At 33.9% G+C, this 14124-nt stretch overlaps 2 protein-coding genes across 3 annotated transcripts; both read left to right on the forward strand.

The window, feature by feature from the left end:
- Positions 1 to 2501: 2501 nt before the first annotated feature.
- LOC114713953 (ATP-citrate synthase alpha chain protein 1-like) lies at positions 2502 to 6318 on the forward strand. Of its 2 annotated transcripts, none has more exons than XM_028898641.1 (13): positions 2502 to 2639; positions 2905 to 3009; positions 3604 to 3780; positions 3900 to 4061; positions 4165 to 4245; positions 4384 to 4435; positions 4528 to 4642; positions 4744 to 4825; positions 5024 to 5119; positions 5220 to 5321; positions 5410 to 5526; positions 5770 to 5886; positions 5999 to 6318. In XM_028898641.1, exons 2-13 carry the CDS (start codon positions 2911 to 2913, stop codon positions 6068 to 6070), a joined length of 1272 nt encoding a protein of 423 aa, XP_028754474.1. In that variant the 5' UTR covers positions 2502 to 2639; positions 2905 to 2910; the 3' UTR covers positions 6071 to 6318. The 2 variants fall into 2 exon arrangements, with proteins under 2 accessions (XP_028754474.1, XP_028754476.1); XM_028898643.1 differs by having other exon boundaries at positions 2909 to 3009.
- Positions 6319 to 11568: 5250 nt separating this feature from the next.
- On the forward strand, positions 11569 to 13050 carry LOC114713951 (F-box/kelch-repeat protein At1g23390-like). The gene has a single exon (XM_028898639.1). The coding sequence runs from the start codon at positions 11617 to 11619 to the stop codon at positions 12769 to 12771; it is 1155 nt and encodes a 384-aa protein (XP_028754472.1). The 5' UTR covers positions 11569 to 11616; the 3' UTR covers positions 12772 to 13050.
- Positions 13051 to 14124: the final 1074 nt, after the last annotated feature.

The raw sequence follows: 14124 nt of genomic DNA on the forward strand, positions 1-14124 counted from the left end.
TTTATTACGTTATGCTATTTTTTATAATTAATATAAGAATTTATTTAATTTTTATTTTGATTTTAAATAGAAAATTTTAATGTATTTTGTCTCTTATATTTATTTATTTTTTTAATATTGTCTTTGTAATAATTGTTATTTTAACCAATATTTTAAGAAAACAATACCTATTTATTACAAATAACTAATTTAATTAATTTTTTTATTCTACTAAAATTAATCAGCTAACTCTTATATTAAGAACTAAAGGTAGTATTTTTTTTTAGTCTTTTTGTAAATAAATGAAAATATATTTATTAGAAAAGGCTAAAAAGGGGTGGACTGATACACGCGTTACACGCGTCAAACTGACATTTGACCAGGTGAATGCCAGATTTAATTTGGATTATTTTGACTCGGCGATTTGTCCAATTGGTTCGGCTCAGGGATTGTCTGGATAAGATCAAAACTATGGTTTCAGATGTGCTTTTACGGTATATGAAACAAATATATGAAGGAGATTGCTTTGATTTGCCGAAAAATGCTTCTGGAAAGTTATTTTAAAGGCATCCAAATACCCTCTCAATGTCTCAATAAGTCAAATCGGACTTTGGGGGGGGGGGGGGATTTATTTTATTTGCTTTTCTGAAAACTGAAAACTTTTCAATGTAAATGGCAATTAATGGTCCGTTCGTTTTTCCGTTTTTAGCCGCCTCTCTCTCTAGCTCTAATATGTGCTGTTATTTCCGAAACGCCTTACTGTTTCTTTACATCTATCTTATTTACGAGTTAATATTATTTTTAGTTTCTGAAATTTGTCTTCATCTTAATCTTGACCTCTGAAGTTTGAAATTAGTTGTTTTAATTCCTAAAACAAATTTAAAACCAGTGATTTTGATCTCTAAAACAAAGTTTAAGGAGCCAAAAAATATTGTCCGAGGAATAAAAAAAAATCAGACCAAAATAAAGTTAAATTTTAGGCATTGACTCAAATTTCACGGATCAAAATTAAAACAAGACCACATTTTCAAAACTAGAGATAACACTGACATTTTATTTATTCAACAGTATTTTTTTTTGGTGAAATATTTATTCAACAGTATTGGTGACGATAATTATAATATAAGTTTGTGTTTTATATCACCTAACATTTTATGAAATAGTAGATATACACGAACTAACCAAGACAACTACATTCTACTAAACAATAAGAGCCACAAAAAAAAAAAAAACATCATGAACAAGTAAAGACATAGGAATATTTGAATTAAAAAAAAAAAGACATAGGAATATGTATGGAAAAAAAACAATTTTGTTTACCGAGAAAATAACAAGAATACAAGCAAAAGAGAAAAGAAAATGATCCTTGTCATTCGACTCTTCCGGATTAAAAAAGGTGATGAATGATTAAATATTTGAAAGAAAAAAAAAGAAAAAGAGAAACATTATCAAGCCCAAGAGCCTTCCTAACTTGATCATGGAAGAAGGGGGACGATTATCTTAATGTAAGATTATTTTTGTTAGTCAACCCTTAATGTAAGATTTACTATATATAATTTGACTTTATTTATTAAATTATTAAGTTATTACATACACATCTTATTTGATATACTATCTCCTCCGGTCCTTAATATAAGATCTTGTTTGACTTTTATTTTAGTTTTAAATATAAAATCTCAATTCACTTTGTCTTTCATATTTATGTACTCCTCCGGTCCTTAATATAAGACCCATTTAACTAATTTGATTAGATTAAGGAAGTTAGGTAAGTTAGTTAATTATAAGAAAAATGACACATTTTTCCTAAAACATCATAATCATCTTTCTTAATACCCCCTTTCCCTCTTCTATTTGATTATGGTTGAGGGAGTATCCATAGGGGTAATTTAGAGAAAATTGATAAATATGAGAAATGGGTCTTATATTTAGGACCAAAACCAACTCAAGAATTGGGTCCTATATTAAGGACCGGAGGAGTATTTTTTTTAAAGATAGTCCTTCTAATAATGATAGTTCTAGCCACTATACTTGATCAATAAGGATATTTTAGGAAAGATAACATCTATATATTACAGATAATTAGCTTAATTTATTTTCTTAATCTTCTCAAATTAATCAACTAACTCTTATAATTAAAACTAGAAGTAGTATTAAATATAGTATTTAGTAGGTTCTCCAGTCTTTAGGATTGAAAAAAATATTATTTGACGGGCACGATCTCTTCTTTTACAAGTCAAAAACAACAATTGCTTCATTAATATTTGGGCAGCGGATGCAGAAATTATGACAAGGCGTTACACTGATCAACGGTGATAGTTGAGAAAAGAAGATCAACGGCATCCAACACCCCCACGTGCACAGCAAAATCCGTTGTCGTTCTCGCTGTAGTTGAAACGTTGGTCCGAATTGAAGGAGGTAGGTACCGCATGTGTTCTGCGTATTCGTCTAATTCCCCTCTATAAGCAATCACCAAAATAAATGCTCGTTTTCGAGCTGAACCCGACCTACCCCTCATTTTTTAAAGTCCAAAATTCAAGCTTTTCATCTATAAATACATCCAGCAACCCACTCAGCATTCAGTTGTTTGTTGGATCTGGCCATCCGTCTACCCACCTGCTTCACCCAGCTCCTTCCCCTCTAACTCGTTTCTCTCTCAAAAGGTAATTGCATTGCATCCTTCTGCCAACCTCCAGATCTCCATTCTCACTTTAAATTTTGGTGTAATTCGTTTGGGCTGCTGTTTATTCTGTGTTTCGTTTCTCTGCTCACAATCTGGTGAATCTTGAATCTCAGATTTTGATTGGAGTTTGAGGTTAATGGGTTTTTTTCGTAGCGCTCTTGTTCTGACATTTGGTGATGGTAAGGTTGGATCCGATATTAATGAATTACTGATTAGATTTTATTTGGGTTGAATGAACTTCTTAGGAAGAAATGGCGCGCAAGAAGATCAGAGAGTACGACTCCAAGAGATTGTTGAAGGAACACTACAAGAGACTCTATGGCAAAGATTTACCTATCAAGTCTGCACAAGTAAGCACTCTTGCCATGGATGGTAGTTTAGTTCATTGCTTTGGGTAGCACAGTGTTGTAAATCTTGCACTCCTACTCTATCGGATTAAGATCATGTTCAAATTACGTTAGTGATTGTTTGCTTCTGTTTGATAAGGGTCTCCAAAATTTATTTAGATTCAATACAAATTTGTGGTGCTGTGTGAGTTTGTCTTAGGCCAAGATAGCAATTGCAGTTGTCAGATATCAAACTTCCCTGCTAGCAGATGTACCCATTATCCTGGAGTTTCAGGCTTGTTATGAACAACATTGTGAATTTTGGTCGGTTTGCTGGATGAATCAGTTTGAAGTTTTCACATGGTTGTCGTTAAGGACTAAGTCGGCCCGCGTATAGATCTTTTTGAATTTGTGTTAATTAAATTTCTTTATTTAGTCAATGAAGTTCTTGAATGTCTTTTTGTCAATGTGAAATCTCCTTTTCAAGGCTAAGTTTCTCCGTGATGCTTATAACAGTGGCAACTCCTACTTTTGTGAAAATTATCTGCCCAGTCGTAAAGATGACCATAGCTTGAATTTTGAATGAGTAATGAATCTACTCCACATTCTATGCTCTAGGTTACAGAGTCAACTGATTTCAATGAGCTTGTGGAGAAGGAACCTTGGCTTTCATCTTCAAAGTTGGTTGTGAAACCTGACATGCTGTTTGGGAAGCGAGGGAAAAGTGGTTTGGTTGCCTTGAACCTGGATTTGGCACAAGTTGCTTCATTTGTGAAGGAGCGTCTAGGCAAAGAGGTGCTTTTTAACCTATGCCCCTTTAATGTTTCTCACAAATTTCCTATCTTCTGATTCCATCGCACACTTGTCTTTGTTGCTTTTAAGCATTTGATGATATTTTTCTCTGAAATGTACAGGTTGAGATGAGTGGATGCAAAGGACCCATAAGTACTTTCATTGTTGAACCTTTCATTCCACACAAGGAAGAGTTTTACCTTAACATTGTCTCAGAGAGACTTGGGAACAGTATAAGCTTTTCAGAATGTGGAGGAATTGAAATTGAAGAAAACTGGGATAAGGTACTGGGATTAGGATTTTTATACCTTACAAATGAGTTGCTCAATCTGAGTTCAGTTCATTAACCTTCCCTTGTAACTAAGAAGTGGTTTGCTCTCATTTCAGGTTAAGACTATATTTGTTCCAACAGGAGTTTCTCTTACTTCAGAAGTTGTTGCCCCACTTGTGGCAACCCTTCCTTTGGAGGTAAACTACTTTAATTGTATTTTCTTTTACACCATATTTCTTGATGTTAACCAACGGGACCATTCCATTGAAATCACTCATAGTTATTTTCATGGCACTTTATTCCTGTTACTGATGAGCAATTCACTCTTGCTTCAGATCAAGGGAGAAATTGAGGAGTTTCTCAAGGCGGTTTTCACTATATTTCTAGGTATATTGATGAGTTGTATATTTATGAGCCAGAAGCAGACCAGTGCAATAATTTAATTGACGTTACTTCTTTTGTGTGCGCTTTTTTACCAGACTTGGACTTCACTTTCTTGGAAATGAACCCTTTCACATTAGTTAATGGAAAGCCTTACCCATTGGATATGAGGGGTGAGCTTGATGACACTGCCGCTTTCAAGAACTTTACTAAGTGGGTTCCATCCTTTTAATGAATATCTCCAGCTCCAATCCTTCTTGTAAACCAGATTAAGATTTTGTATCAATCTTTTTCCTCTTTAATTATTTTCGCAGATGGGGGGACCTTGAATTTCCATTGCCATTTGGAAGGGTTATGAGCGCCACAGAGAGTTTCATTCATGAATTAGATGAGAAGGTGCAGAAATGCAACTTTGATCTGTCTTTAAATTTTCACTTAATCAGTTTAACTTTGTCCATAGAAGGCTCTGTGTATGTTTGTGTCTTGGCATGGTGACAATTCTAGATTCTGTTTTAGTTTTCCGTCAAATAAATCGTCACTTTTAGGTCTACAGCATAAGTTCATGATTTTTGTTTGCATATTTAATTCTTGCAGACAAGTGCATCTTTAAAATTCACAGTGTTGAACCCAAAGGGCCGGATTTGGACAATGGTAGCAGGGGGAGGTGCTAGTGTGATTTATGCTGATACGGTGTGTTTTTCTTAGTTGACAGCCAGACTCAAAAGTCAATATCTTTATTGATATCATTAGCCGTCAATTTCCAATATACTAAAACATGATGATTAAACAGGTAGGAGACCTTGGCTATGCATCTGAGCTTGGAAATTATGCAGAATATAGTGGGGCCCCAAAAGAAGAGGAAGTTTTGCAGTATGCTAGAGTTGTGATTGATGTAAGTTCTTATCTCCCTCTTATCTTATTTTGAAACGAGCAACTACATTCCTACTCTAGTATTATCTCATTGTTTTTTTTTCTTACAGTGTGCAACTGCAAACCCTGATGGCCAAAAAAGAGCCCTTGTGATTGGAGGAGGAATAGCTAACTTTACTGATGTTGCTGCTACATTTAGTGGCATAATTCGAGCGTTGAAGGAGAAGGTGAGTGTAACCCCCATTTTTATCATGCTAACATGTGTCAATAATCACTTCACCTGAAAAAATGTAAAATTTGTTTTAAGATAAATGGAGAGTCAAAACTGAACTCTAAGCCCCTTAGTCACTGAGGCTTTGATACATGTGTGAGTTGTTAAAAGAAACCTTCCGCGAATGATTCTGTGGCAATCCTTAGCAATATGCTTATAGTAGAGATGGTTGATTGACTGTTGTGCTATTGCAAACCAGGAAGCAAAGCTAAAAGCAGCAAGGATGCACATATATGTGAGGAGAGGTGGCCCCAACTACCAGAAAGGTCTTGCTAAAATGAGAGCACTTGGAGAGGAGATTGGTCTCCCTATTGAGGTTGGTAAACAAGTCCTTAACTGATAGTATTCAGTACCTCTGCTGATCCTGAGCAGAATAAGTATTTGAGTTATGAGGAACCTTTTGTGATATTTTTGAGGTCTCTTTACAGGTTTATGGACCAGAAGCAACGATGACCGGCATATGCAAAGAGGCAATCCAGTACATCACTGCTGCCGCTTAATCATCCTAATTTTCGATGCGTGCCTTATTTTATGTGTATTTTCATGGCAAGTCTGGAAATGACTGTTGATTCTTGGTTTCCATTTCAATTCCTAGAACTCGGAAATTTAGTGAGGTAGATCACAGGTTTACACGAATTCAGCCATAAAAAGAAAATGTGGCATGGAATGTTTTGTATGTTATTATGAATGAATATGGGGACTTTCTTGACAAAATAAAGAGCTCAGTGTCATTCGCTTTGGTTGCATTCTAATGGGTCTCATATTTCCATGTTTTTATGGCAAGTTTATTTTTGGATCATAATGTGGTGTTGCATTATTATGCATTACGAAACTTCTGATGCAAGAATTTCATTTTTGTTCAGCAGAATTTCCGAGTTGTAGCTAAATAGTTTAAGGCTCTAACGAGTCTCCTATTTCCATTTCTCTTCATGGGCTAAAAACCTATTGATTGCAATCATGAATGCTTTTTTTTTTTTTTTGAGTTTTATTGATTAGAAGCCTATGGTAAGATTAGGTTATTCAATTTCTTGTTGGGATGAAAAAGCAGATCATTTAACAGATCACCTATGCCATTTTCTGATCTTTGATAGTCAGTCAATGCATTCTCCATAATAAAGAGCTTGATAGAGGTTGGGTTTAATTATAAATATAATATCTCAATTTATTTTATCTTCATTTTTTTTCTTCCAAACTATCCCTAGCGATTGCACCTATCAAGGAAACTTATATAAGATGTAATTTCAATACAGATAATTTAAAAGAGTAATTTAAGGAAATTAATATATAAATTTTTACATTAAGGACTATTATTACATATTATGGAATCCACATGTCATCCAAAAAAATATCATTAAGGGTCTGCCGACAATTCTTCTGTGTCACTTAAACCTTTTTCTAAAGAAAGACAATTCAAATTAAATACTCCTCCGGTCCTAATTATAAGACCCAATTAACTTATTTGAGGAGATTAAGGAAGTAAGTTAAGTTGATTATTTATAATAAATAAGTGTTGTTATTCCTAAAATATCCTTGCTAATTAAGTATATTAGCTAAAACTATCATTATTAGAAGGATTATCTTGGAAAAAAATGCATAAATATAAAAGAGAAAATGGATTGGGTCTTATAATTAGGACCAAATAAAAAGTCAAATTGGGTCTTATAATAAGGACCGGAGGAGTACGTTAGTTAGGAAAATGGAGGGGAGAACAAATTTTAATGAACGCTGTTTGAAAAATTGAAGAAATGAGGCTAAAAGTTTTTAACTAATTTTGTTTTCTCTTTTATCTTGCATCTTTTCTTTATCAAAATTGTATAACCCCATTTCTTTATTTTTTTTTTAAATTGAACTCATGAAAATTTTTTGTATCCTCCATTCTCTTCCAATCCCACATACCAAACATAGGCTAAGAGAATATGAGAAATGTTTTTAGAAAGAGAGAGAACTATAAGACCGTTTATTTGAAAATAAAAAAATATCAATATATTTTTTCCCCCCATAACTCACTTATTGGAGTCTTCGGCATCAACAATCAAGCTCTCATTCAGTAGCACACTATTCAAAAAAAAAAGTATGAAAAAAAATTATTATTTTATTGTTCATGTTTACTTATAATTTTTAAGTTTTAATAAACCCAAAGACCAAAAAAAATACTATCTTTAAAATTAATTTTAATCTGGCATCCTGTTTCATTTTACTTATAAAAATTAAATTTTAAATACAATATAAACAATGTATTATCTCAAGTTAGTATGAATGATACAGTTATTGCTTTTGAATTTCTTTTTCCAAATTGTTTGGATCAGCTTAAATAACTTTAAAAAAAAAAAAAAAAAATTTATACAGTGCAAAACCACACCACTAATTAAAACAAGGGAGAATTACAATAAGGTCCCAAGTAATTAAAAAACAAGTCCCAGAGGTTGTCATTCTTACTGTAGGACTTGTTATTACAGGTTGCTCAGATTGTTATTTAGGACTTTGTAGTGATTATTTCTCTTATATGGGATTTGAATGTAATTCTCCTCTAAAACAAGCACTGTGTCAGAAGAAGGAGGGGGGGGGGGAGAGAGAGGAGGCGGCGACAATCTTGAGAACCACATAAGTTGCTTCGAAGTGTATGGTCCAAATCTGTAATAGATTCTGAAGGCTCAAGTCCAATTTCTACTCTTCAAAGTCATCAAGTCTACCACGTTCATTTCAAAGTCATCCCCTATCATTACCAAATTTTTGGAAGAAAAGTAGCTTCTTCTAATCTTCTCCACCTCAAAATTCCCAATCAAACAGTCGTGTACAAGCATAAATTTCCAATAAAATCTTAAGGAGTGTTTGGATGGAATCAAAACTATAGTTTTAAAAGTGTCTTTACAGTGTACGAAGTAAATATGTGAAGAAATTTTTCTCGTTTTACGAAAAAGTGCTTTTAAAAAGCATTATGGATGCTTCCAAATACCCCCTCAGTTCATGCCACTTAACTCTCAAATTCTGGTTTCCCTCTCAAAAAAAAAAACACTATGGAGAAATTTTATATACTACTCCTCCGGTCCTTAATATAAGACCTATTAAACTAATTTGATTAGATTAAAAAAGTTAGATAAGTTAGTTAATTATAAAAAATATGACATGCTTTTCCTAAAACATTATAATCATCTTTCTTAATATCATCCTTCCATCTTCTACTTGATTATAGTTGAAGGAGTATCCACAAAGATAATTTAGGAAAAATAGATAAATATGAGAAATATGTCTTATATTTATAACCAAAATTAACTCAATAATTAAGTCATATATTAAGGATCGAAGGAGTAGTACATATTTTTTAATATGTTATTACTACTGGTTTAGCTTGCTTTTTCTTTTTCTTTTTTAAATTGTTGTTTAATAAACTGGAAAATGAACAGTTCTGACGCAATCGAACTCTTCTCACTGGGATTTTAGTATGCATCCTACTTTAAAAAAAAAAAGAAGAAGGGTGCTGGTGCGGAAAAAAAAACAAAAAGTTGACCCGTCGTTTGGGCCAAAATCGAAGGACCCGATCAAAGAGGCTTTATTTAAAGTCACGTTAACCTGTGGGAACATGATATTTTCAAACACGTGGGCACGACACTTATCCAGACAAAAAAATTTGTGGTCTCTGTGTTGCTCATTTATTAAAAAAAAAAAAATTTTTTGGATAAGCATCATCTGCTCCAAAATAAATTGAGGCCCACCCGGTCCTTTCAAAAACTTATAACTTATATTTTATATAAAGAGAATTGCTATAAGGCTTTCAATTTGTGAAAATAACAATATACTATTTCTAATCCTTAATATAAGATCTGTTTTTATTTTTATTTTGATCCTAATTATAAGACTCCAATCCACTTTGTCTCTTATATTTATACATTCTTTCCTAAGATAGTCCCTCTAATAATAGTAGTTCTAGCCAATAAACTTGATTAGTAAGGATATTTTAAGAAAGACAGCACATATTTATTACAAACAACTAAATTAACTTATTTTTTTAATTTTTTCAAATTAGTCAACTAGCTCTTATAACGAGGACCAGAAGTAACATGTCATTAATATTTTTTTAGTAATTATTTTTGTTGAACGTCACAGTAATTATCCTTATATACTCATTCACACAACTATGTCTGATATGACCATCTACATCTCCAGGACCAACTAAAATTTATGGAGATTTTTTTAAATAAATATACATAGTTTAAGATTAAGTAATTGTGGTTATTTCGATCACATAGCAAGCTAGCAGTCGTTGAAGGGGCATAAATGTGGAATGGACACGCCGACTTTCTAGACGCCCTGTGACTACATTCCTCGGTCTGTTTTTCAATTTATTTTATTATTTATTTATTCATTTTTGTGTGTCAAGTTTATCCATTAAAAACACGTAAAATTATTATTTAAAAAATAAAAGAACAACGCCAATGATTGTTTATTCTAATTTAAAATAAGTAAAAGCACAAACTACAAAAGGCTTCCAGAAACAGTGTGAGAATTATTATTTTTTTCACAAAAAAAAAGGTATTGTCGGGGTAGGCAATTAAAATTAATCAAAGTTTAGAGTGAATTAGTTGCGAAGGAATCGTCTTAAATAAACAAGCCACGCGGGGCATAAGCCAGCTATGCGAAGCAGAGGAACACAATTATGAATTATCGGTGAGTCCAAATTATGACTCATCATCTTCACATCTAGCATCCCTTTTAATTGATTGGCATTTAAAACGGACGTTTAGTTGGGATGCCCGCAAAATCAATAGGAATGTGAATTCGAAAAAATAATCCTCCTTTCTATGTTTAATACTACTTTTGATTTTAATTATAAGATTTTATTAGTAATCTATAATCAGAGTCTCATAATTAGGATCGAAGGTACTACTTCCGATTCTAATTATAAGACCCAATCAACTAATTTGAAGAGATTAAAAAAAGAAGTGAAGTTAATTATTTGTAATAAATATGTGTTGTCTTTTTTAAAATATTCTTACTAATCAACTATATTGGCTAGGGCTACAATTATTAGAAGGACTATCTTAAGAAAAAAAATGCATAAATATGAGAGAAAAAATGGATTGAGTCTTATATTTAGGATCAAAATAAAAATCAAACAGAATTTTATATTAAGGATCGGAGGTAGTAGTATATGAAATATGAGGGCTTAAATTTGAACTTAAATTAAATATAAGATTTTTCATTTCTTTTGATGTATGTGTGTAACTTAGATGGCAAAAAAATTGTGTAATTTCTATATATACTACTTCCGGTCCTTAATATAGAATTTTACTTGACTTTTATTTTACTTCTAAATATAAGACTCCAATCCACTTTATCTCTAATATTTATAAATTTTTTTCAAAATAGTTTTTCTAATAATGATAGTTCTAGCCAATACACTTGATTAACAAGGATATTTTAAGAAAGACAACGCCTATTTATGACAAATAATTAACTTAACTTCTTTTCTTAATTTTTTCAAATTAATCAACCAGCTCTTATAATTAGAAACGAATGTAGTATATAACAATTTTTTCTCCTACTATAAAAAAAATTAACAACTAACATTGCTATTTTAATAATCAATATTTCGAGAAAAAATTGTATCAAAAAAATAATTCTGAAGTATTCAAAAAACAAATGGACACATTAACCCTGTATTTTATTATACTTAAAATTTTCACTTCTTTAACAATTTATAACAAAAATGAACTAAATCAATTGATTCCTCCAACTCAACTTTCATGATGTACATTAATGGACCTTTTTGGTTGGGTAAAAGATATATATACGTGTGCGCATATAATATCAATACACAGGGTGGAAATTGGAGAACAAACAAATTAATCCAGGTCGGAGCTCTCAAAGTTCTTTTATTTTATTCTATTAGATTTTTTTTTTTGGGGAGGAGTTTACCAACTTCTTGACCTCCGTATTGGATAACAGGCATAGGGCAAGGCATCTATTCCCCACTCTACATATAAACTCATCCGCTTCCCTCCTTCCTCGCTCTGCCCCTTCACCTCAAAACACCACTGGTCTGATCACTATGGCTCAACAGGGCAGTACTTCTGAACCAGAAGCAAAGCCCTCCATTCATGGAGACGTATTAGAGTCCATTCTCTCCCACGTCCCACTCATCCATCTCCTCTCCGCCTCCCGCGTCTCCACCTCCTGGAACCGTGCCGTTTCCTCTTCCCTCGCCCACCTCAACCCCGTCAAGCCCTGGCTCATACTCCATGCTCACAGCTCCCGGTCGCCGTACCTGACTGCCACGCACGCCTATGACCCTCGTTCCCACCTCTGGCTTGATATACGCCGCCCCAATCAGTCTTCCCTCAAACTCGCCTCCTCCGCCCTCCGCTCATCCCACTCGTCGCTGTTCTATGTTCTCTCCCCCACCGTTTTCGCCTTCTCCTTTGATCCCCTCCATCTCACGTGGCACCACGCCGAGGCTCCTCGCGTCTGGCGGGTTGACCCAATTGTTGCTCGTGTAGGCCGCTGCATCGTCGTCGCCGGCGGTGCTTGCGACTTCGAGGATGATCCCCTTGCGGTGGAAGTATACGACCCGGGGACTCGTACTTGGACCATGGGTCCTTCCATGCCGGAGATCCTCAAAGACTCTACGGCCAGTACGTGGCTGTCTGTCGCCGTCGATGAGCAAAGGATGCACGTGACGGAGAAAAGCTCCGGCATCACATACTCCTTCGATCCGAACGCCGAGATCTGGGACGGGCCGTACGATCTCCGACCCAATCAGAATGTGTACTCTTGCGTGATCGGAACTCTCCACAACCGTCTGATCGTGGCGGGACTGGTGGGGAACATGGAGAATTTGAATAGCGTGAAGCTGTGGGAAGTGAGGGGCGAAATGGGGAAAGAATTCTGGTGGATGGAAATGGGCGAGATGCCGAAGGAGATGGTGAAGAAGCTGAAAGGAGAGAGTGAATGTGTGGCGTCAATTGCGATGAACGCGATGGGGGATTTTGTGTATATTCACAATCCATCGGAGCCGGCGGAGATGATCGTCGGTGAGATTGTCAATGGGACCTGCAAATGGAGGGACGTTCCGAACGTGGTTATGAAGGACAAAACTCGAATGCAGAGAATGGTGGTGGGTTGTAGTGACGTTAGTCTGGGGGATTTGCAGAAGGCGGTTTCCGAGAATCGGAATTTCGCCGTCAAAATTCGCGCTGGAAACTAGAGAAGACTGGGCGGGAAGAAAGCAGATCCTCCGAAATTGACTTCCGGTGACCTCCTGAAGTATTAACAAAGTACTGGAAATGTGATCATTGAAACTTGGAGAAGAAAAAAAGAGGAATTGATTCCCATACGATGAATTCAACATGATAAATGGATGAAGAGGTTTGAATTGTTGAATTTTGTGATTCATGGAATTCAGTTGAGATGAATAAAACACGATGTTACCCAAAACAGTGCGGCTTGGTGACAGAATATGAAAAACTGTGCTCGATTGCTTCTTTTTTTCTTGTCGTTCGAATTAAATATGTGGCATTCTATGACAATAATTGACCTTCCCCTAAAAAAAAAAAATGTTGATAACGCACGGTTGAGATATTGAGTTGCTACTATAATTTTATATTATTATTTTTTATTCTATTTTTAAGGTGTTTCCAGCATATTTTACACAGATTAAAAAAATTTTAAAATGCATTAACTCTTCATTAAAATATAATAACTTTTTAATTTTATTCATATTTAATATACATATTTTTCAAAGGAGATAACTACCTACAATGTAATAAATAAAGGACAAAATAGTATATTCACGCTAAAAATTTAATGAAATGATTTATAAATAGGATAAAAAAATCTTCTCTTTCTCCCCTATAAATAGGATCATAGGAATATATGTCAATTTATTAAATTTATTATATAAATGTATAATTTTATTTCTAAGTCACAATTATAATTATTTTAATTAAATATGTTCATGGTTGCCCTTCGATTTTAAGGATGAAATAATACAAGGTTTTGTTGGTATTTACACGAGTTGAGATGAGTGACAAAGTAGTTTATTACTACCTCCACCTCTAGTAGTTAATATAAGAGTTAGTTAATTAATTTGAGTATATTAAAAAAATTAGTTAAATTAGTTATTTGTAATAAATAGATTTTTTTCTAAAATATTTTTATTAATCAAATGTTGACTGGAACTAAAAGACTATCTTAAAAAAATAGATAAATATAAAAAACAAAATGAATTGACTAAAGTAAAAATTAAATAAATTCTTATATTAAACATTAGGAGTAGTATTTATCTATTTATTTTTCATGGAATGAGGTTAGTATTATAAACATCGTGTACTCATTGTTGTAACGAGCATAGAATGTGTTCTCCGCAGAGAAGAATAGTCAATTTCAGCCACGTGGAAGGCGTACGAAGCAGAGTGGATGAGGACGATAAGGACAAGGCCCTAATCAAAATCTTGACAAGAGAAATGGGTCTCCACTCTCCAGTTTGATGCAATCATGCCTGGGTCTTCCTTTAGATTACCGGTTTCAATAGTCAAATATTCAGTTCGATTTTTAATAT

The sequence above is a fragment of the Neltuma alba genome, unplaced genomic scaffold, assembly GCF_004799145.2.
Source record: "Neltuma alba isolate B1F8T4 unplaced genomic scaffold, ASM479914v2 tig00011480_pilon, whole genome shotgun sequence".
Taxonomy (NCBI): domain Eukaryota; kingdom Viridiplantae; phylum Streptophyta; class Magnoliopsida; order Fabales; family Fabaceae; genus Neltuma; species Neltuma alba.